A 23,948-nucleotide genomic window follows, 5' to 3' on the forward strand; every position below is an offset into this window, starting at 1 on the left:
AACGCAGAGGGGCCTGGCAATGGCCCAGGAGGTGATCGCGCTGGGCCCCAGCCAGCCCGACCAGGGTGCTTCTGCGTGAGGCTAGCAACTCACTGACCGATTCCTTTTCCAGGTCAGCCCAGGTTGACGGTGCCTCTACATCCAGAATGTTCACCCCCCGAGCCACACCTGCCCATCCCCCTCGCCCCGGCAACAGCCTAGTAATGACCCTGTGCTCCTGCACGCGGCCCCCTGGCGCGAGGGCAAAATTAAACCAGGCTGAGGGCCACAGAGTTATTTGCTGCCGAGCAGTGACTTCCTTCCCCACGCAGCTGCCCCAGGGGGACAGGTGGGCCTCTGGAAACCAGAGCCAGAGCACAGCTTTAATTATCACGGTCCAGCCGGGAGGACCAGAAGCCTGACATATGGGCCCACTCCTGCCTGAGACCCCAGAACGACACTTTTATTGCTTCTTGAGGAAGCCGAGTGTTTTCGGGCGGCACCGCTCTTCCCACACCTGCGCGTGCTGCCTCTGAACCGAGCGGGCCCCCCCAGGGCAGCACTGCATGTGGAGACCAAAGGGAGGAAACATGCAGGGGTCCCAGAATACACAGGGTTCGACCTGGCCAGGGAGCAGCTGGGCCAGAGGGCAGGGCCACGCAGGAGGAGGGGGCTCCAGAAGCAGCCGTGTGGTCCACGCAGTGTGGGTCCCATGTGGTCCACGCGGTGTGGGACGTGTGAGCTGCGTTGCAGGGTCAGCAATGACCAAAGACCCTGCCTGGCAGCTGGGCGGGGGCAGGGGGGCTCCACAGCCTGGAGCTCCTCCTCTTCCCCTGCTCAGCCCACGCGGAGCCGCAGACGTCCCGCGGCAGCTACTGCGAGAGCCATGCCAGGTGGCAGGTAGATCAGAAACGCTCCCGCCTCCGAGCTGGGTCAGTCTGTGCTGGGCTCCACGGGGGCCGCCCCGACCCTCCCCAGAGGTCAGGCAGAGGAAACGGGGTTTGGGGCTTCTCTTGGGAAGAAGGTGGAGATTTGCTGACAACACCAGAGCCCCTCCTGCTTCTTCCTCAACCCACACCCCGAAGCCCCCTTCCCTCACTCTGCTCAGCTGTGCACAAGAGGGTCCCCGGGGCTGGTGGCATCCCTGAGGTCAGGTGACGAGAAGAAACACGAAAGGCTCTGTGCTGGGCGGCCATAACCCAAATGTCAGCCGTGATGTCAGCCACAGGCCAGAGGGGTCAGGCCCAGAGCTGCCACTGCGCACACAAGTCATAAATACTGTCTAAGTGGCTCCTGTCACCTCGCTGACGCCCGATTTCCATTCTGCAGCCGCTGACGGTGATTAATGAGAATTATCATTAACGCTAATCAGAGCCGTTTGGAGGAGGGCTGGGGTGGAAGGAAATGCCCTTTGTGGGGCTGCGGGGACCGCTCCGCCGGGCGTCAGTTGCATGCATGTGCGTGCTGGGTGCACGCGCACACATGTGCGCACACAGGACAGGGCGCTAAGGCTGGCTAGCGGGAGCGGGTCTGGGCAGATGGGAAGGAGTCGATGCTTAGAAATAGCCCTTGCGGTGTCGTGAGAGGCGGGCTCCCTCGAGGCTGCTCACAGGCCTCACATCTCAGCCCGGCTGGGAGGAATTTTCTCCCCTGCCTCTGAGCACGCTCATGACCTCACATGCTTGGCAGCCTGGACGGGCTTTGCACAAAATGAGAACCGATGCAACGCGGACTGTGGTGCAGGGTGGGCACCCCTGTGGTTCCGTCTTATTCCCTCCGCGTTCAGCCTTGACCACCGCGCTCAGCCCGTGCCAGTCCACTCCCGCCCTCTTCACGCCCATCTCCGAGGAAGAGGCAGACCGCGCTGCGCAGCAGGCTTCCCTGCCTTCCGCATCCTCGCTCGGGGTGGGGGGCGGGGGGGGGGCGTGTGGCTTAAAGATACAAAGTGTCCTTTTATTGGAAATATCAATTCAGAAAGGGGCTAGTAGTAAGCTGAGAATATTTGGATAAACTTGACAGCCCTTACGACTAAGAAAGACCTTTTGTTCCCTCCGAGAAAAAGGCTGTTGCACCACCCTGGGCTCGCTGGAACCCTTCCAGAAAAAACTGAAGTGGGGGCAGAAAAATGATGAGGGTGTCTCGTGAAGGATCTTTACTCGAGGCCGAATGTTTATTAGTATTTATTTTATTTTATTATTAGAATGTGTGGTTAACATCCTATCGCATCACACTGGGCAGTCACCGCGTCTTCGCACACTGAGCCTGGTCCACCCCGGTCGGCGGGCGCACAAAGGGAAGTCTGTGGCCCTGGGGGGCCGGGGGGGCTGAGCCGGCTTTTATTTTGCTCTGCTTTGTATCTGAAATGCCGGCCAGTTAAAGAAGCAGCACACGGCTTTCAGTGTTTGCGCTCTGACGAGCGAAAGGGGTCTCTGCGGCTGGGGGATCTGGCTGTCCCAGGAAGGGGGTTACCCCCGTGTCCACTGACAGGCGGTCGTGCGTGTGGATGGCAGGGCAGGTGTGGCCTGCGGCTTGGGAGGGGTCCCCTCCAGCAGAGAGGAAGGTCAGTCAAGCTCTTTGCTTTGCTGGCGGGGTGGGGACCTCGAGAGGCGCCACCTTTCAGGTGACCCCCACGTCCAGCTCCTAGACAGCCAGATGGTTTTTTGGGAGTCACTAGGACACGGTGGGGCCGCGATCGCCCCGGGAGTGCTGTGCCCCAGTGTCTGTCTGTTGTCTAAAACATGCACGCAGCCCTGCCGTTCTCCAGTTTCATGGCTGTGTCTGGACTCACCGGCTCCTCGAAGAGACTAGTTCACTCTTGAAGATCCCCGTGAAAGGACATCCCTCCAGAAGCCACAACACGACAAAAATCTCAAACCTAATTTGAATCCTCTTCCACCCAAACACGAGAAGAAAAAGAGCCCCTCGGAGGCGGGTCGCTGGAGGAGATGCCGAGCTCGTAGCAGGTAGGAGGTGAGCTGGCAAAGCCTGAGCGAGTATTTTCACTCGAGTTCCACCCCCCAGCCCGCAAATGACGTCTGACCGCCTTCTGCCTGTGAACTGTTCACTGAAACATCCCCAGATTTGAATTCCGTGCACATCCAGCAAAGTCTCCACCAGCCTCTGCAGAAAAGCCAAGGGCGGAGGATCTTCTCACGGGTGCTCACGATGCAGGGACCCCTGCTGTGTCTGCGGAGCACATGGCCCCGGGAAACTGCCCCAGTGCTGTCGCGCCCCATGCCATGAAACACACGCCCGGGGGCCGGCCAGCAAGCCTTCAGCCTCTGGGTGCATTTCCCAGCATCACGGTCCCTGCCCCGCCCCTCCCCAGGGCACAAAGAGCCGGAGGCCAGGACCTAGGATGGGGCTCCTTTCCCAGGGATCGCTCTATGTGCCGACTTGAGGCGTCCCCAGGGGCCTTGACCAGGACCCCAAACAGCAGCCTTCGGCAGAGCCCTGGCATGATCCAGCCTGGGGTCCTCCGTCACAGCGAGCCCCTGAGACGCGGAAGAAACGCATTTGACCACAGGGAGCTACACCAGGCGGCTGCCTAGGACAGCCCCCCATCCCGCGCCAGCTTGCAATTACTGTGCAGAAGCACCCAGACTGCACTGGGGGGGGCCGCACGCGCCGCTGGGGACTCACCGTCACACACGCCAGGTCGGGGCCTTGTGCCGGCAAAATGCCAAATCCAGAAGGCCCGTCAGATGTCGCCTGTGGCTGCAACGCATGCCCCAAGACTTTAGGGAGATGGTGTTTTCAGAGAGAGTTTCTGCTCCCACTGTGGAATATATACATAAGTGGGAAATATTGACCGAAGTGGAGCTAGTCATGTATTTTCAAGTAACCACGCTCTGAAGCAGGCTTCCCCATTTGTGGTAGATACGACACGTGAATCACCAGGATGGGGAGTGTGCTTCATTTTAAATGTTTCCATTCTGTTGTATTTTTCGTCATGTTGTTAAAACGCTAAATTGGGTGGTAAAACGAGGAAACCTCATCTTCAACACAAGGCATTCGGGAAAGAATCAACGTTCAGATTATTTTTACTGAAGAAACCATTTCAAAATGATCATCTGGAAAGGAAGACAAAAATCACTGAAAATACGAGTAAAGCGATACATTGTTTCGAGAGACAAAGAACCTTCTAGAAAAGTCTGTGCCCCAAGAGGAGGGAGGACTGCGTGCCATGCCCGGGAAACCACCAGCTCCAGACCTTTGAGGGATCGCTGGGGACCTGCTTGTCTGGAGTGGGGCTGGGTGTCGGCTCTGCTGGCAAAGCATCCAGGAGCCACCAAGGAGTCCAGGTCTCCAGCACCTGCAACTGGAGGACGTTGGGGGGGATGCCCTGGCCACCAGAGTGGGGCCCCGTGAGCAAGACCCCGGTGAGAAGACTTTATAGGAAACTCTTCTGATCCATAGCTGTTATCACCATCCGTGGGGGAGCCCAAGATCCAGAAAGCCGAGACGGAACAGTGGCCACCACCCAGCCCTGCCTCCAGAGCCGGGGCCCCGAGGAGGGAAGGAGCCGTCTGCTCTCACAGCTTCTCCTCCAGAGAGACCGCCAATCCAATCACCTGCTGGCGGCCGGCTCAGGACAGCTGACAGGGAGCCGCCCTAAGCCACACTACGCCACTTTAATTAAGCAAGCAGGGTGTTCCCTCTTCCCATGGGTTTATATTCACATCCTGACAGCATCAATAGAAAGAGATCTGCCAGAATAAGTCATATATTCTTATATCACTCAAGGGAGGAAAGTGAATGCGCCCTCCCATCCTTTGCCTTTTTTCAAGTGAAAAAAAAAATACAATAGCAGAATCCACAAAGAAAGATCCCCATTAAAATGTTCCCAGGCTCTTAAACACCCCCATTTAAATTCTGGGTAATCGGCTGCATTGTGCTGCCCCTGGGAGGGGCCGTGGGGTGGTGGGTGCAGCTCAGAACCATTTGTGTCATATAAATGCTTGTGATTAGGTTTTTAATAAACCGTTTCGATTCTATTTCCTGGGCTTGAATAGATGTTTGAACTTGGCTGGTGTGGACCTGAAAGGGATCCAGGTAATATCATTGTGGGGGACACACTTCTAATTCTTTTGGCATATCTCGTCAGAGGTGACTGGCTGTAAGAACATGGGGAAAGAGGGAGGGCTACTGAACTTAATTGGTCCCGTTTGTCATTCAAGACTGACTTTGCCCACTTCTGTCTATGAATCATTTCGCCGATCGGACCAAATGCGCCCCCAGCTTGGGAAGGAAGCCGTCTTCGGGCTCCCAGGGAGACGTCTCAGGCTGAGCTCACATCCACGGGCAGGCCTAGCGAGTGGCTCAAAGTCCATCCCTGAGACCCCCGGATGGCCTCTGGTTGGGACGACAGTGCACAAGAAGCCCATGATTTCCAGAAAGCGGGCGCCACCTCTCCCTGTGTCTGTCTTCCACGTCTGATACTCGGGGAGGGTTGGGTATGAGAGAAAGGAAGGGCCCATTGGGTTACAGTTGCAGGACCCAGGGCCTCACCCCACTCAACCAACTAGACAATGGCTGAGCTCTGCGTCCTCCGGGAAGAAAAGAATCCTAGGAAGCAGAATCAATACAACAAGCTATTTGGAGGAAAAGCACACCTCCGATCTCTCTAGAGCCAGAACGAAGGTGCAGACACAGGCCCAGGCCCACATTTTTATGCACACAGACCTGGGCCTTCTGGGGAAGGAACCGACATTGCCTATTTGCAGGGCATCCAAAGACAACACCGTCTGCACAGAAGCCCTCTGCCAATGACCATTTTTGTATGTCAAAGAGCAGTGAGAAGTGCTCCTTCTGGGGATTGGCAGGTATTTGCTTAGCCTCGGCCCGTTGAGATTTGAGCTATTTGCAGGAGCTGGTCTCAAAACACGAGTCCTGATATGGAAGGCAGTGAGTCATGGAGCTTCTCTAGACGGCGTGTCCCCAAGGAGGAAGAAGGATGGGCAGAGACTGAGTCAACGGCCGGGGACGCCAGCTCCATCCTGCCCAGAACTTCACGCTGAATGCCCACTATGTGTCGGGTCCCACAGGATGCTGAGATGGACAAGTTAGCATGGTCTCTGTCCTGGGAAATAGGATGCTGTCACATTGACCTAGGGGGCAATCCTACTGACACACTGGACCCAAGAGAAATTGCAACTCTGTTTTCTAGTGAGGCAGGGTGTGTACTTCCTTGAGCAGAACCCATGGAGGAACAAGAAGGAAGGGGTCCAAAGTGTGACAAGGGGAGATGAGGAGAGAAAGACCCATTGGGCAAAGCGCAAAGCCCTGTGGAATATGGTGAGGGGGAGTCTCAGGTGTCCAGAAGCACCATACCCATTTGTGTCCCAAACGTTCGCTGAGCACCCATTGTCTGCCTGGCTCTGGGAAGCAGCCAGATGAGACCATGAACGCTGTTGTCATGCAGGGAAAGAAAAAAGGAATGATGTGGACAAGACAGTCATGGCCCACTGCAATCTGCACTGTGATGGGGCAGGGGCTGTGAGAGTCCCTCAGAGGGGCCCACCCTGAGGTGGGAGGTGTCCCTGTGTTCTGCTGCCTTTACAACTCCTGGAAGGATGTTCCCTTATATCTCACTTTGGGAAGTGGAAGAAACCAGAAGTGTCCGGACAGGTCTGGAAAACTGCGCCATCCACTCATCCATCCATCCAACAATCCATCATCCATCCATCCATCCAACAATCCACTCATCCAGCCATCCATCCAACAATCCACTCATCCAGCCATCCATCCAACAATCCACTACATCCATCCAGCCATCCATCCAACAATCCACTCATCCATCCATCCATCCATCCAACAATCCACTCATCCATCCATCCATCCATCCATCCATCCATCCATCCATCCATCCAACAATCCACTCATCCATCCATCCATCCAACAATCCACTCATCCATCCATCCATCCAACAATCCACTCATCCATTCATCCATCCATCCATCCATCCATCCATCCATCCATCCATCCAACAATCCACTCATCCATTCATCCATCCATCCATCCATCCATCCATCCATCCATCCATCCAACAATCCACTCATCCAGCCATCCATCCAACAATCCACTCATCCATCTATCCATCCATCCATCCATCCATCCATCCATCCATCCATCCATCCAACAATCCACTCATCCATCCATCCATCCATCCATCCATCCAACAATCCACTCATCCAGCCATCCAGCCATCCATCCAACAATCCACTCATCCATCCATCCATCCAACAATCCACTCATCCAGCCATCCATCCAACAATCCACTCATCCAGCCATCCAGCCATCTATCCATTCATCCATCCATCCATCAGTGGAGATGTTCGGTGAGCCCCAACTGAACTCTAGTCCTTGCAAGGCTCTGGGGAAGTCTTAGTTGTTCTTGGCCAGCATCCTCAGATAGAAGAAAGGTGAGAAGGACAAGACCAGCCAGGGATGTGAAGCGCGGGTCCCCATAGATCATAAAAGGGATGAAACAGGCAGCCCATACCCATCATCCATCCTGTCTGCACCTTTCTTGCTGTGCAACATTGGGCCGATTACCCAACTCCTCTGTGTAAAATTTCCTCATCTACAAAGGTGGCTACAACAGTGGCTGCCCCTTGTGGGGGGGGCAGTGTGGGCCTCTCATGACGGGCGTGGGGGGAGGCTAGCAGTGGCTAGCGGCTACAGCAGCGGTGACTACAGACAGCGTCAGCCGTCTACAGGGTGGTGGCCGGAGGAACGTGTCGCCTCCTTCTGACCGAGTGTGGTGGGAAGAGCCCAGTGGGCAGTTTCTGTGGAGAACATCTAGAGAGGGAGGGTGGGAAGACTCTGAGCCTCTCTCCACCCAGCCACGTCTGGTTCTCTGAGCGGTACATCTGGAAGTCCCTCCTGGTGCACAGCTGTCCACGGACAGGGATGACCACAAGACTGTGAGGATAAGGCCCTGGGTTCCTGGGCCGTCCATTTGCAGCAGCTCATCTGCTGTGAGAATTCCTCCTGCACCTGCTGGGGGCGGGGGCTGTTCACAAGCCCTGCAGATTGTCACCATCTGTGTGGCCAGAGAAGGGTTATGAATGTGACACCTCTTGGGGCCTCGCATCAACTTGACGGTGGAACCACTTCCTGTGGGCAGACCCCGGGGCTCCCACCTGCCCCTGGGCAAGGACTCTGCCACAGGCGTTTGGTTTTGGTTGTTTGGGCTTTTTTTTTTTTTTCCAATCTTTTTTATGATCAAGAACAAAACAAAGTGTCTCACTTCAGAATGTCACAGCTGAGTCTGTGGTAATATGCAGCCCTTAGGCTCAGAGACTTCTGCTCCTGACCTAACTTCAAATCAAATTCGGGTTGGAAAAAACGTTTGGGCTGTTAGCATTTTAACCACATCAGCCGGAGGGGCAGGGGCGGGCCGACAGGGGCCTGGGAGGGGCGCGTGCGTGGAACCTGCCAGCTGGGGGACTTCACAAGCCAGGCCAGGATTTGGGGGAGCTTCTCAGCGCTGGTAGCCTTCACCTGCCCAAACTGTCCCAGGTGTTGGCAAGTCGGTAGCTCTTCGTGGCTCTGCCCTGCCCTGGGTATCCGGTGCCCCCGTCAGACTCAGGCCCAGCCACCAGCAGCCGAGTCAGATGTGAAATTTCCAACCCCCCCCCCCCCAGGAGCAGAACCCCCGTGAGCGGGGGCAGAGCAGGGCTGGGACCTTCTGTGCTGGGGTTTGCTGGGGGCCCTGGCTGGACCATGCTTCTGCACATGGGCACCCACAAGACGGCTCTCGGTACCCCCACGCGGTCCCAGCTCCGGGTGGGGGTGCACAGAGGCACGGAGCATTTACACCCAGATGATACCTGGCTTATTTGAGGTCAGAAGCCTCTGCAAGACCCTCTCTGCCAAGTACCACCCTTGTGACAGCAGCTGTCCCCTCAGGGTCAGAAGGAAGGGAGGCCCGGGGCCTGAGTTTTCTTGCTTTCCTGGGCAAGTTCAGGCCGTAGAGCGGGGCCCCACTCACTTCTCGGGGGCAGGCAGTGGGCACCTGGGACTCTCCCCCAGGCATCGGGTGTGAAGAAGCCCCTCGTCCAGCATTGAGGGGGTGGCAGAGGCTTCAGCGTGGGCTGCCAAGTGGGCGTCCTCACGGGGACACAAGGCCAGTCCTGGGGTGTGGTGCCCAGGACCATCCTCAGGGAGAGGACAGAGCAGGACCCAGGCCCCAACACCCCAGGCTCTGGTATCAACCAGTCAACCCAGTTGTTTTTCCTGGGAAGTGTCGGTAGAGTTTGACCCACTCCAGGGTCCTTCTGGGGTTGGCTGGGAGGAAATGACATCACCACAGCAGGAGGCGGGCCCCGGCGTACTCACGGGCCTCCCTGCAGGGATGTGAGAATGCTAGCATTAGGCTCGTCTATCAGGAGCTCTGGCACCAGACCCTGGGGTCCCAGCTGTCTCCCAGGAGGGAGCTGAGCCAGTTCCTCATCACTGCACCTGCCTCGATGTCCCCTCCCGCCTCCTCTCCACCCTGCTCCCGATGGAGACCCGGCTGTCACACACGGGGGCTCACCTTCTGGAAGAGCTCTCCATTCGACCACAATGCAGGACACCTTTCAGGAGGACACACCTGTAAACAGGGTCCCCACTACAGAAATTCAGTTCATAAACGACATCGTAGGTGAGAGGCTCATGCCACCTTGTGCTCCCATCAGTGAGGGCGGAAGACAGAGCCTCCAGGCACAGTGGCCCCCTTAGTGGTTATAGCAGCCAGCCAACCCCCCCAGGGTGGGGCAAGGGGAGGGGGTCCTTGGGACTCCCACCCTTCAGCCTCTGGCTCAGCACAACACCGGGACACTGGCCTGGGGCTGTGACAAGGGCCCTCTCCTGCTGGTGGCCACTGCTCTTTGCAGTGACCAGGGGCTTTCTCTTTGGGAACACCCCAAAAACTCCAGAGAGCCTCACACACAGGTGGACAGCAGGGCCTTTGAGGGGAAACACAGAGGCTGGAGTCTGTTTGCTGGGTGTCCCTGTCCTTGTCCCCTTTGGGGTCCTGGGGCCACCCCTGGAAGATTCCTGGCTGGCTGGGTGACCCAGGGAAGGGCCTTGCTTCTGGCCAGTACCCTTATCACTCTGTGGCAGTCAGGAGCCCTCTAGCCCATCTCTGAAGAGCCCACGAGCAGGTGCAGCCCCCAGGGCAGCAGGTGGCCCCACAGCCGTCAGTAGCTAGACATATGTCCCCACAGGGCGTGCACACTCTCGGGGCCAGGCACGTGTGGGCCCAAGGCTCCGTGCTGGGTGTCTTCAACAAGCTTCCAAGGAGAAACCAACTGTTCGTAATAGTGCACCCTGTGCACGGAGCCACAGGCCTCCACACGGCCAGAAATCAGGAGAGAGCCTTTCTAGTTCCAAAGGAGAAACTGAGGCAGGACCCCAGACAAACCCCCGGGGTTGTCAAACGAAGCATTATGCAATTTCAGAGCTGGGAAAGCACGTAGAGTTCAGAAAGTCCAGCCTCCCTTCTGAGCACCCTGGAGGGACAGCCACAAAGACCTCCTTGAATTCCCCCAGTGACGGGGTGCTGGCCCCTTTGCAAGCCTCCCTGCCCACCTCACAGGCTGCCTGAGTAAACGTCTCAGCTGCTGGGCCTAAGGTCTGCGCAGACCCACCGTCGCCTCCACCGTCGCCGACCCCCCTGAGGGGTTTTTCATTCATGTAGTTCCTCAGACACTTGAACGTGCTAGTCTGATCGCCAGTTTGCCCGTGCGTCTGTCTTGGGTCAGGGCCACAGCCCACGGCTGATGGACGAGACGTGCGACGTGCCTTGTGGGGGAGCTTGTGCTCCGCTCACGCCAAGGGCGGGTGAGCGGGGTTCTACCCCCGCAGCTGAGAAGACCGCTGCCCGCCCCTCTCCTCGTCCCTGTGTCCCTGCTGCCAACGGACCGGGGAGTGTGAGTCCCACTCCAGGGGATCCGGGGAGGGCTCGGCTGCTGCGCGAGGCCAGACTGAAATTCCCTGCGTCACCTCCAGTGTTCTGCGACCCCACCGCTGCCCAGAGGGTCTCCCCGGCGCTGCGGCCCGACCTGGGCAGAAGGGGGAATGAGGCTGATGGGAGTAGGGGAGGAACAGAGCAGAAGGCAGAGAGAGCTGAGAGGGAACCCGGTGGCAGGAGCAGACTGGGGCACCTGGCCACGCACCCCACACCCGCGGCGGGTCTGGGCACTTGGCGGGAGATGGTCTGAGACCCCTGCACGGTTCGCGCGGCATCTGGCCCCCTGAGGAATTGCTGGGCTGTGGCTTTCTTCGGATCTTTGAAGGCATCTGAGGCTCTGCAACACTACGGGGTCTGGCTTCTGGGGTCTGGCTCTAAAGTGAGAGGCTGTGCGCCTCACGGGCCCGGGAGCAAAGCCCCGGCGGGGACGGGGCTGGCAGAGCCCCACGTCGGCAGCACCCTCACCCAGGGCCATGCTCTTGGGTCTCTGAGACCAAAGACCCTGGCCCTTGTCTCCTCGAAACACAGCAGCCACCGCTCTGCACACATTCTGGGAGCCCCAGCCAGCTTTTTCTAGCAAAGCCCCAGAAAACACAGGCTTTCTAGCCTTTCTGTCTCCGTGAGCTCAGGCGCCTGGCTGGCCTCCCTCTCAGAGAAGGCCTTCGCAAGCTACCCGTGTTTCCTGCAAGCAGCCCCCTCTGCCCTGCCTCTCCCTCCCACCCTCCCCCTCTCTCCCCCACCTCGCCGGCAGCCAGAGCAGGTGGGGGGCCAGGCCCATGCCCTGCCTGCCGGGACTCCTGTCTGCCTGGCAGCAGCGTGACCCCATGCCGCCAGCCGCATTGCTGGTTAGCGTTTGGTCAGATCCCCGCCGAGCCCCATAATGAGAGTCAGGACGGGGATTTATGAGCTCATCCAGGCTCCGTGTCCACACCCGGACAGAGGTGTTTCCAGAATGCCTTTCCCCCACCTCCTTCCGTCACAAGAATGGACTTTCTGTTGCAGCTACTCACAGGCCCCATAAATCATAACCACACTGTGCGTGTGTGTGCGTGTGTGTGCGTGTGCACAGAAGAGACCCACGCGGCTTTGTGGGCCCTTAGAGAAGGAGTCAGGGTAGGAGAAGGAGGCCCTCCCCCGGCCCCCCGACCACTGCAGCAGGCAGACACCTTGCCCGGTCTTCCATGGAGCCACCTGACCGCCCCAGGCCGGGGTGGCAGGAGGGCTGACTCCCAGGCCCACGTCTTGCTACATGCTCGGAATCCATTAGGTGAGCTGACGACAGATGCCGCGGCGTCCCTGCCTGCACACACACCCCGGACAGGGCCGGTGGGGGCCGGACCTGTTAAATGTGAGAGAAACAGCCCAGCAGAGAGCCCACAAATTAGAAGTACAGGAAACCTCAAATGATGTGCAAAAAAAATTGTCAAGGTTACGAGAATTTTTCCATCCTTTTGCTTCATAACTCAGCATTTCTGATGGGGGTGATTTATGAGCTGGAGGACCTGGCAGGGGGACTGGGGTGGGGGGGCCTGCGAGGCCGAGTGGGGAGAACAGGCAGGAGGGTAGCTTCATTTGGAGGCTCTGGGATTCCCGAGGCTCGGCCCCAAATAACCCGAAGCAAGACTTTGGAGTGGGATCAGGCAGGGGAGCCAGATTTCAAATCTGGGAAGAGACTCAGCCCCAAGGCCCTGGAGGCCACTGCCAGCTAAAGGGCCCAGGGGCCGGGAGGAGGTGCCCCGGGGGCTGGCCAGCCCTTCCTTCCTCCTGGTGCCTCCCGCAGTATCAGAGCTCAGTATCATCCTTCCTCCTTCCACGTGGGACGGCCTCGACCCCCTGAGGCCAGAGCAGGCCTCAACCCTGCTGCCAAGCTGGGGAGGGGTGGCCTTCACCTGTCCCATGGGCACTGGAGTATCTCACTGTGAAAGAGGCCGAGAAAGGGACCTGTTGCGTCCCAGCCTGCGTTCCCAACTCCAGGATCCTACAGGTCTCGGAGCAGGTACAGGGACCCTCCCTCTGGCCCCTGACGCGGCTCCAGACCCCCACTCCTGGGGTCTCCATCTCCTCTTATGGGAAACAGGACAATACCAGCCCCTGCCTCGGAGGCCTGTGGTGACCCGGGGAGGGGTCATGCAGGCACAAAGAGACCCGCGCCCACACCACGGGCTCTTGATGTGAGCTCCCAGCTCAGCCACTGAGTCCTGGGGGACACGGAGAGATGAAAGGAAGGGAAGCAAGGGGGAGGCAAATGTCTGCACCCCATTTTTCCCTTTGTGGAGTCAGAGAGGGCATTGGGCCGTGCACCCCAGGCAAGAGCCAGGCCTGCAGTGTCCTGCCCGCAGAGCCGGGACCACAGGCCTGGGTCCCCTAGGAGCACATCCCAGGTCTGAAGAAGAAAAGCAGCAGCTTCCCAAGCTCTGGCCCCTCCCACTCCATCACTCAGGTGTGCCCAGCTGTGCCCAGGTGAGGCCCCTGATGCCCACCGTGATGGCAGACACAGGCCTGGGCCCTTCTCCGCGTGCGTTGCTGGTTCGGGGCCCCGGGACCGGGACTTTGCCTTCTCTGCAGCAAAGGGCCAGCATCTCGCTTGATGCGGCTCAGAGGTAGGGTTTCAGGGAGAAGGGGTTTCCTCCAACCCGCGGTGCCTGCTAGGGGTAACTCCCACCCCGTGACCGTCTAAACCGTCAGGGGCTGGGGTCCAGGTCTTCTGGGTCGAAGGGGAGGGGCATCTCACAGGAGTCAGGGGGAGGGAGGCTGCTGGCCGGAGTGGGAATACACCAGAGCTGCACCCGGACAGGGACAGGGACAGATCGGTGTCCCACGTGGCCAAGGGACCAGCCCTTCACACGTGCAGGAGAGACCTGGACGGTTTGCCTGGCACAGGGCAGGGTCGGAATAGGAGCCAGCCTGTGGAAAAGAGAGGTGGATGTGACGAGGACCGAGCGAGCTCCCTGGAAGGCAGGGTTTGCCCATCCAGAAGGCGTTCCCCATGGTGCTGTGGGGTCACGGACACGCCAGGCCGTGGGCAGCTTGGTGGGCTCCTGGGCCCGCAGGTGTGCGGCAACGGGCGCACTGGCTCACAGACAGAGGGGCGCTAGCCGGGGGACGGACCCTGCAGGAGTTGGAGGGCCACAGGGGGTTCAGCCCTCCCCGTCTTCCTCACCTGCCCCCAGGACAAGGCCCTGGAGCGCCCAAAGGGTCAAGCACTCTGTCTGCGGTGACAGAGATGGGGGGGCAGCCGAGGAGCAGCCCCCCGTGCAGCACGGAGCTCCCCTCCTGGTAGAAGGCCAAGAGCCCCTTGGGGACTGAGGCTGTAGGACAGAGTCCCCGCCCAGGGTCAGGGGCTTGGCCGGGGCCCCCGCGTCTGTGTTTGAGACCCGCATCCCAGGACATTCCCACACGGGGCAGCGTCCCCAAGACAGACGGGAGAGCGGGGCATGGAGGAGGGCATTGCAGAAGGACTCACAGGGGGCAAGGCCCCCCCAGGAGGGTGCAGGCACTGGAAACCAAGGCCTCTTGTGGGGGCAGGTGGGCCCTGCAGGCTGCCTCGGGCCACTTCCTCATTGGGGCTGGTTTGTCTTTTCCCAAAAGCACTACTGACTGCCCCCCACCCCCACCTGAGTGCCCCTCACACACGCACACTCACGCACACATGTGAGCAAACGGCATGAAGAAGGTTTTCCAAGCCCTCAGAGCAGGGGTTAGCTGGTTAGTTAGGGTTACTCTTCTAGCAACTACGGGGGGAGACAGGCCCACACCGGTCAAGGTGAAGCAACACTCCTGAGGCAGCAAGTAGGCCTGGGGGGGGCGACGGGGGGGGGTGGAGGCCACGGTGGGGGCAGAGCCCGTGCGGCTGTGGTGGTCCCAGCAGCCAGCACCCTGTCCCCAGCCCAGCCTGTGGCACGGGCGGGGGTGGACAGTGACGGAGGCTGTGGGGTGGGCACCGCCTGGAGCCCAGGCCCCCGCGGGGGGAGGGGTGGGTTGCCTGGGTCCCTACCGCTCGGCCCCATCCCCCCTGCGGCAGAGGAAGGCGGTGGTGCTGCCCCACCAGCTGAGGTGCCACGAACCACAGGTTTTGCTTTGTGGGTCTTTTCTGTGGGTTTCCTGCAGTTGGGGTGGGAGGTGCGGGGGAGGGGCCCTGAGAGGCGTTAGTGCCTGGAGTGAGGCCTCTCCCACGTGGGCCTGCGCTCCTTCCGCTGCTGGCCAGTCTGCAGTGGCCTCCTGACGCCCCCCGTGCCCCTTGGCATCCCAAGGGTCTGGACACAGGCAGCAGAGGGCTGGGGGCTCTGTACCACACTGCCCCTCCACCCCACCTGTCCACCTCTCATCTCCCCCCTGGCTAGGACTCCTGGCCCTTCGCCCCTCTCTCAGAATGAGGCCCATTTGGGGAAAGCCCCCCCAAGAAAGGAGAATCACTGAACTGAGTTCCCCGGGTTCGAAGTCCCTTCCGGATCAGCCTCCAGAGACGTCAGCAAAGCTGGGCCCAAGCCTATCGGCTCTGACACCTGCATGGGAGGGGTGCATGGGAGGACCTGCGTGGGCTCCAGGAGGGTTTCAGGGAGCCCCGCATGTGCGTGGGCAGACGGATTAGCGGAAGGCTCTGTGCATCCCGCAGCAACACACCTGCCTCCCGCAACTGCGTTTCCTCCTCGCTTGCGGCCAGCTGCGGCCTGTGGCCGTTCAGAAAGCGTCTGTGGATGTTTGGGGGGCATCTGAACTGTTACAAAGCATCCTGAGTGGCTGGTCAGGAGCCGCTTCTCCAGGCCTCGGGGGGCGGCCTCTCGCCCTTCCCAGGTCCTTATTGGTCAGAACAGGGGCTCAGGACACTGTCCAGGGAGCAGAGGCCATGGTGCCTGGAATCGGGCTCCTCGGTCTTTGCTGGGACAGGTCACTACCCCCTGCCCTGACTTTACCGTGTCCTTCTGACACCCTGCCCGCCAGGACACCCCTGGTCACTAGGACACACCTGCCCACCTGGACACTCCTTCCTGCTCTGAGGCTTCAGAGCCTCCCTCGCCCTCTAAGAGCGGGGGCTGGACTTCCCCGGAAGGTGCTGCTGGCTCCCAGGTTCTGGATTCAGAGCCCCAAGCCAGCAGTGAACAGAGCAGGGGTGGGCACGGGAGGGGACGCTGCAGCAGCTTCAGCTCAGGGTCCAGAGATGTGGGGTGTCCCGCTCTCCGCAGGGGACAGCACCAGGCCTCCTGGTAAGTGACCCGCTCAGAGACGCACACCCTGAGAAGCATGTTCAGAAACCAGTGGCAACAACAAAGTCAATATGCCAGTCACGGGCGCGCTGGCCGCTGAGGGTGAGCCGAGAGGCCGGCCTCTGCGGGTCCCAGGCGTCAAATGGAAACTTTCCACCTTCAGGGACACGGAATGTTTTTCTTACGTTCGGGGAGATGTGCGTGCTGTGCGGGCGTGCGCACACACACACACACACAGGCGTGCACACGCACACGCACCCCGCTCAGACGCAGCCACACACCCCAACAACACCTTTACCTTCTAGAATGTTTTCCTGCAGCCCCACGCCCCAGCTGCCCTTGACAGAGGGCTCTGTTCTCAGACACAGTGGCCTCTGCTCTCTCACATGTGGGACGGCTCTGCTGGGGCTTCTTGCAACCCTGGGGGCTCCCTTCACTGCCAGGCCAGGGCAGCAGTCCGCTCGGTGAGCAAAAGGGCCATCCTCCCTCCTCTCTGCAGGGCTCTGGGAGGCTCCCGGGACGGGCAGCTGGGTGGGACAAGGACCTCACCGCTGCCCGGGGGGTCTGCTGAGGCCCAGGTGCTGGGGGCTGCCTTCCTGCAGGGCCCGACCAGCTGGCCCCTCATTGGGCAAACGCAGAGCGTGCAGACTTGCACACAGGATACCTCTGACCCTCCCCGGTTCTCTGTGCCCCGCCAGATCTCCGAAGACCTGAGCCCCGAGAAGCTCTGCATGGACGCTGGTCAGGCGGGCTCCGGCAGCTGGCTCAAGTACATCCGGGTGGCGTGCTCCTGCGACGACCAGAACCTTACCATGTGCCAGATCAACGAGCAGGTAGGTGCAGAGCTTGCCTCGGGCCTCGGGGCCCCCAACTGACCCGCGGGGCCTGCCGAGCTGAAGGGTCAGCTGCGCCTCTGCCGAGGACGCGTGCCCAGCCCTGTCCCACGGCGGGGGCAGCGATCTGACGCTTGGCCGGCACCGAGTTTCCGGGAGCTCAGCGACACCCCACGGTCGCTCCATCGGAGACCTCACCTGGCAGCTTGCCGGGGCTCGAGAACCAAAAGATGGTGGTTTCCGTGAAGGAAAGCCGCGGGAGCGGCAGGTCCTGAAGCCACGGGGGCCCCCTTCCCTGCTCGTGCCGCCCCGGGAGGGAAGTGCAGAGCCGGGCCCATCCGCTTCTGAACCATCCTCGTCTCCCGGGATCTGTCTGGCCAGGCTCTCCGAAGGGTCACACTAGCCTCCGGGAGCGCCCTGCGAATCCCTATGGCGTCCTGGCCAGACTGCGGTGGGAACCGGCCTTGTTTGGGCAAAAAATCCTGGCCCCACTGGTCGCCAACTGATATTTTTCCTGAGCTCGGTGGACCCGACTTTAGCCCCCGGCCCCACCAGGGCCAAGGGACGCCTCACTTCTGCTGCCAACCCTCCGGAGGCCGAGGAACCCGCTCGGCACACCTGATCCTTGCTACAAACATTTCTGGCTCTCCTTCCTCGTGGTGGCCATCCAGACCCATGAGCAGAACAGGATAGAAGATGCCATGCAGAGTTTCTTTTGACTTAGAAGGCCACGCGTCCCCAGTGCTGGGAGCTCTTAGTCTATATCTTTAATTACAAGTCTGCAAGTGGCCCCTGGAGGCTCCATGCTCCAGAGCCAGGCACCTCGGGCACATTTCCACGGAGCTCCCGGATTGCCGGGCTCCTCGGGATGCTGGGGGGCCCAGCCCCTCCCAACAGAGCAGTTTGCTTTTGCCTATAATATCTTGGGGTTACACATGAGATTTCATCTGCAAAAGGGATTCCACTGCTTTCAAAAATGTTTTCAGAGACCACATAACAAAGGGTACATTCTCCCATCGCCTGTGCACACCATTAAAAGCGGTTCGACACTCTTGACTTCAGAGAGACAGTTTTGCATTAAGAAACACAGAGAGCACACACCAGGGAGGTCCCCAGGACCCCCGTGAGCTGCCCCCCGGCTCTCCCTCTTCTGTTCGGGCTCCCTCTCGGCCCTGGGGCTCAGCCTGGATTGAGCAGTTCCCCGCTGAACACAAGCGGGTGCTTGCTTCACAAACCCGTGAAGTTTGAATCCACCTCCGCTCCTGGGATGTCGACAGCTTGTACTTAGAACCCAGCATTTTGAAAATTAGGTGGGTTTTTTTTTTTCTGATTACAAAAAATACTGCAGAAATTAAAGCAAAAGAAGAATCATAAAAAATTAGAACTTAAAAAAAAAAACACTTTTCCTTCCTCCAAATGAAGGAGAATCGGACGTAGGCACGTGGAGAGATGGGCTTTCCAAGGCCCCTTCCTTTGTGGACCGCGGTGTCCTTGGTCGTGCGTCCGGGAGCTGCGGGGCAGGGGGAGGAGCACCGTGGGGCCAGCCCCAGGGGGGCACTCTTGTGAGACACAGAATAGAGCGACGAAGGATCCAGATTCTTTCTTTAAGAAAGACGTTTGTTGGCGTGTTTGAACCAGACCTTAGTAGCAAAGTAGATACCTGCTTGCGGCCAGCTTCTGGAAAAGCAAATAGATGTGTGAGCTTCTCAAAGGGGGGCCTGTCTTCCAACGTGTTTGTTTCATTATTAATATTTCAGGGGCGCGTGTACGTCCGCTCCCCGTAAAATTGACCAGTTTGCAGCAACATCTTTCCATCTCTTTCCACCGGGGGACAGAGATACCTTCTGCTGGGATGGAATGGTGGTCCTTAAGTCTCACTGATTCCCGTAGCCCCACTTTGGTGCCCCGGTGCTTACCCTTCCCGAGGGTCCAGCATAGGGTCAGAAACACTCCCGGCTCTTTTACTCAAACCCAATATGACATCGAAATTCCTTCAGACCCCTCCCCACCTGCTGGATGTTTCTCTCCAGCACGGCCTCGGGGGATTAACTACCCCCATTTCCGCTCACTTGCTCAGAGGGCACTTGGGGTGCCCATTTAAGCATATGCAACACCGACATGACCCAAAGCATCGAAATTGCTTTGCCTGGGGCATTGCAGATCCCCAGCCCTCGAGGGAGAGAGGACCCCCCACCCTTGGAGCAACTCTGAGGACCACGGCGCTTGTTCCTTGTGCTACAGAGCAAAGAGGTGCCCGAGGAGGTGCGCCTGCACATTTAACCAGCTGTGTGCCGTGGCCTCCTCCAAGTCACGCGGGGAACCAGGAGCAGGGGAGAGGCGGGAGGCTGGCCGGCCGGGCCCCGGTCAGGAGGGGCTCAGAAGGCTGTCAGGTGCCTCGATTTTCATCCCAAAGTCTTGCCTTTGCATATCAGATAACAGAGGAAGATGAGCAAATTGTGGGGCATATTCTCCTTTGCAAAATAATACTGATAATTTTTAACTCTTAATAAAATGAGAGACTGCTCTTAGATACATCCACACAGGCCTCAATATTTGTTGGATGAATAAAGAGAATTTTAGAAATGCCTTTTAAAAAAATTATTTATTTATGTTGAGAGAGAGCGCGTGAGCAGGGAGAGGGGCAGAGGGACAGGGAGCGAGGGGATCCCAAGCAGACGCCACGCTGAGCACAGAGCCTGAAGCGGGGCTCGATCCTCCGTGAGATCGTGACCCGAGCTGAAATCAAGAGTCAGCACCGTACCGACCGAGCCACCCAGGCGCCCCAGAAATGTCTTTTTGAAAGGGGTATAATAGACTATTTTTGGTTAAGAAAACTATTTTTTCAACAGCCTCCCCAAGGCTGACTAGCTCTCTCTCGGTGGGATGGCCCCGCAGCCTCCGCAGACAGTGCCTCCGTTCCCGTCCTGACTGTTGGAAACACCGGTTGCTATGAAGCAGACTAAAATTCCCCTGAAATATTAATAATAAAACAAAGATTTTGAAGACAGGCTTCTCTTTGAGAAGGAAACATTACACGATAGTAATGGGGTTTCTCAGATTTCTGTAATCCCAAGGGTTTCTACCAGGATTTCCTGCACTTACGGACACCCCCCACCACGCACGCACACGGACACCCCGAGGTGCACAATCCCCCTTTCTCTCTCTCCATCTCACACACACACCAGCTCCTGACAGCACGGACAGCGAAGGGACAACGTCCAGACGGAAAATCAAAGACCCATAACGTAGGGTGTGGTTTGCCAGATGGTTTTCAGAAACTCAAGTCACATGACCTCAGCCCCGGTTTTGAAAGGACGAAGGAGACCGGGCAGGAGGGGGTCTCAGGGTCCCGAAGACAAAGTCTCGGAAGTCACGGCTCCCGGAAGAAGTGATCTGGCAGAGAAGAAGGCAGCTCTGGGCAGGAGACGTGTCCTCTGGAGACAGCCACGCACCTCCTCCGTGGACTGTGGCACCCGCGGCGTGAGCTCAACCCTGCCTCCAGCATCTCATTGATGCCCGAGACCCCCCTGTTGGCGTCCTGTGGCTCTAAGAGGTCCCAGCCCCGGGGGGCCTCGAGGACAGGTGGCCTGCTGGTCACTCTGCTGTGTCCTCTCTGCGGCTCTGGACGGGGGAGTGCAGTGCAGCAGAGGCCATGCTGGGCCATGAATTCCCTCCTGGACTCAGCCCCTTGCACAGTGACTTGTGGCTTACTACCCGCATGGAGCCCGCAGACGGTCCTGAGATGCCACAGGCTTCGGGGCGGCTGGGGTGCTGGGAACAAAGCATCCGCAGGAGACAGCCGGGCGGACGGAGCTTTTCTCTGGCATTTTTGGGGGTGGTCAGATCACAGCCGAAGACGCCGGGGCGCTTTGATTTACCTTTCCCTCTTAGCGTCAACGGAAGGCACAGGAAGCCCACGGGCGCCTCGCTTCACTCTGGGTGGCGTGACCCCTCCTCCGCCCCCGGGCCACTTCGCCTCCCTCTCCCCCTGCCGCCCGCCGGCCCCTGCTTTTCCTTTCGGAAAATCTGAGACACTCGGATCGCCAGTGGTTGGTTCCTTCTCCCGCAATTACGAGCAAACGAGTTCATTTGAATCCTCTCAGGAGACGGACAGGATCTGCTCCTGGGTTGGTTTTAATGTTCGGAATGAAAACAAGAGCTTGGGAGTAAGGCGCACACGGAGGCCTGTTCACAGCGCGCTCTCTCCCGGTCCGCCTTGCCTCCCTGGGGCAAGGTCACATGGCCAGCGGGGCTGAGGATGGCGTGACACGGTGCTGGGGTCACAAATAGAGGGTGGGGAGCACGACTCGGGCTCCGGAGCCCCCCGCACACCGAGGAGAGGCCACGAGGCCCCCACCGCACCCCCCAGGGCCGGTCGAGGGGCAGGGGCTCCCCAACAGCACCGGCACGCCCCCCCCCGGGGCAGAGACCACTCCGCCTGGGCCAAGGGGCCGGGGCTCCCCAAAGTGGAAGCAGACAAGCGTGCTACAGAAAGCATTTCGTTCGCAGATCAGCCCACTGATAGCCACGCAGCACCGCGTGCCTGAGAGCCAACGCTGGTTCTTAATGAAAACCCGGTGCTCCCGGCCAAGCGCGCGCTGCCCAGGCCCCATGTCTTTCGCTTTCGTTTCCTCTCCCTGCACGCGGACCCTCCGCCTGTCGCCCGTCGCCTGTCGGGGCGTGCGAGCCATCCGCCGGGGTTGGATCTCGCGGGATGGCGTCCAGCACCCCGTTCCTTCCTCCCTCTGCTCTCGTCCCCCATGATTTTCTAAATTAAACATTGTAAACGGATTGGCCGGTTTCAATGGTAGCTGGCAAACAGTTAGATACGATTTCCCCTTTGAAATGAAAAGGGCAGGGGGTTCATCGCAGCGTTTCTTGGCGGGCTTACAAAAGACTCAATGTATACGTCAAATGCGTTTGAGTCCCGAAAGCTGCCCAATTTTCCGGCGCCCTCTTCAGAGCAAACTGATCCTCTCTTCGCAAAGAATAAGCTACAAATTCAACTGTGCCCTCCCGATGCCAGCTGTAATCACTCGTCGGGGTTCATCAAACGGAACGCTGTATTAGGAAACGCCACTTAGGACGGCTGAAGCAGCCGGTAACGTCCGTGTATACACACAGACGCACTCGCCCGGTCCAAACCGCACGGCGAAGGCCGAGAAATGTGCCGGACTTTCCCCCCGTGTGTGCAGCTGGGACGGTGGCGGGTTAGAGCGGCAAGATCGTGAGGACGCGGACACAGTGGCTACAGCCCTGCAGGGGAAGACAGGAGCGAGGCGAGGCCCAGGCACGCCACGCCGTCTCCTCTGTCGACAAGAGGAAGGAACTGTCTGCATGTTCCTGGAGCCGGCGGAGGGTCGCCGACCCAGACGTGCTGCCCCCGCGCTCCTGCTCAGCTCTGACCCGGCAGGCGGCCAGAGCAGGCAGAGGAAGGCTCCCACCGGCGGACAGGCCAGAGAGACACACAGGCCTGCGCCCCAGCCCCCGGCGGCTCCCGGCCTGTCCCTGCTCTGGCCTGCAGCCAAACACCGAACGCGCAAGCCCTCAGGCAGCCTCAGGGCCCGGTGTCCACAGCCTTTCCCGGGCACAGACGGCCCACATGTGGGCACCCCGAGTGAGGACATACAGCAGCATTTCCAGAGTCCTCGCAGCGGTGAGGCAGCACGGGACCCACCTGGCCTCGTCAGGGCTTCCCGAAAGACAAAGATGCCCGAAGACCAGGGCCCTCCGTCCGGACAGGCCACTCTGAGTCCCCTCGCTGGGCGCTTGTCTCTCGTGAAAAGGCCCTCACATAGCACAGCAGAAGCTTCCACAGATTCCAGCCCAGTTTCCGAATCCAGGACGGACAGAGAAACGCGCTGTAGGAGATTTCGCCCGTGTTCTGAAACTCTCCTTGATCGCTTCTCGCGCTGGCGGAAGCAGGGAGCGCTTGGCCACCTTCATGCTTCCGAGAAACGTGTCCGCTCCGGCCTCCCCCCCCCCCCCCCCCCCCCGCCTCCTCACTGCCCCCCAGGGTGGCTGGGGCGGAGTTCCTCAGAATTTAAATTGTAAGATTCTAAGACTAAGTAGGAATGAAAATCGTGGAACTGAACTGCTCATATTCAACAACAGTATCTACCCTTGTGAGTAGGTTTGATATTTAAAAAACAAACTGAGAAAGTGGCCAAAACTGGCAGCCATTGTAAACGGGAAATACCTGGTCTCAAAGAATGTCGTTAAGGCGACAGTGACATTCGGAAGGGCCTGTGTGAAACCCAGCTCCTCTCAGGCAGTCTCCCCGCCTGCTGTTGAGAACATAGCCGCTGATTTGTCCTGGAGCTCCGTCCACCTGCGAGGAGCGGCCTCCCTGTTCGGGAGAGGGACAGAGGGGAAGAGCACAGTCGTGCGGAGGACTCGGGTTTGGTGTGGTTCGCCCACACGCGGTGGAGCCGCCGTCCTCGAGAAGAGCCTGAGACTTTGAAACAAGGACCTGACTTCAGACCCCATCTGTTTGGCTTCGTTCCTTTGAAAGCTCTTGAAGAGCAGACGTGGATAGGCTCCCGTGAACTCAGCTGTTGTGGCTTCCCCAGCTCTCAGATCCTGAAACCAGACGGAAGGTCCCAGCTGGGCCTTGCCCAGCCGCACACCCGGAACCCGGAGACAGGGTCTCAGGAGCCTGGGCGCTGCAGATTGTGGGGGAAAGCCGTGGGCTCTTGGGTGCTGTCACCTCCACAGACCTCGTTCCCTTCCCCGCGGCTGAGCTGGCATCAGAGGGGAGGGTCTCTGTTTCCTGGAGGAACGGACCCGCCCCGCCCCACCCCGTGGAAACTCTAGCACTCAGCCCCTCCGAGACGCCGGCCCGCTGCGGGGCACACAGTGGAAGGGAGCTTACCAATCCACGTCAGGAATTTTGAAGGGGCTTCAGGAATCAGGTGTTAGAGGCTCAGCATAGTAAACGCACAATTTGTAACGCCCCAGAGGCCAGGAGCC

General features: G+C 59.2%; 1 protein-coding gene across 3 annotated transcripts in view; it reads left to right on the top strand.

Annotated features, from left to right (window-relative positions):
- The window catches only part of PRDM16 (PR/SET domain 16), a 310,231-nt gene that overhangs the window by 246,846 nt on the left and 39,437 nt on the right, over window positions 1-23,948 (top strand). For all 3 annotated transcript variants that reach the window (XM_057305269.1, XM_057305270.1, XM_026520018.4), the window contains exon 4: window positions 16,842-16,976. In XM_057305269.1, the coding sequence (XP_057161252.1) occupies window positions 16,842-16,976 (135 nt within the window). The remainder of the gene's footprint in view (window positions 1-16,841; window positions 16,977-23,948) is intronic.

This window comes from Ursus arctos, unplaced genomic scaffold (genome assembly GCF_023065955.2).
Source record: "Ursus arctos isolate Adak ecotype North America unplaced genomic scaffold, UrsArc2.0 scaffold_32, whole genome shotgun sequence".
Taxonomy (NCBI): Eukaryota; Metazoa; Chordata; class Mammalia; order Carnivora; family Ursidae; genus Ursus; species Ursus arctos.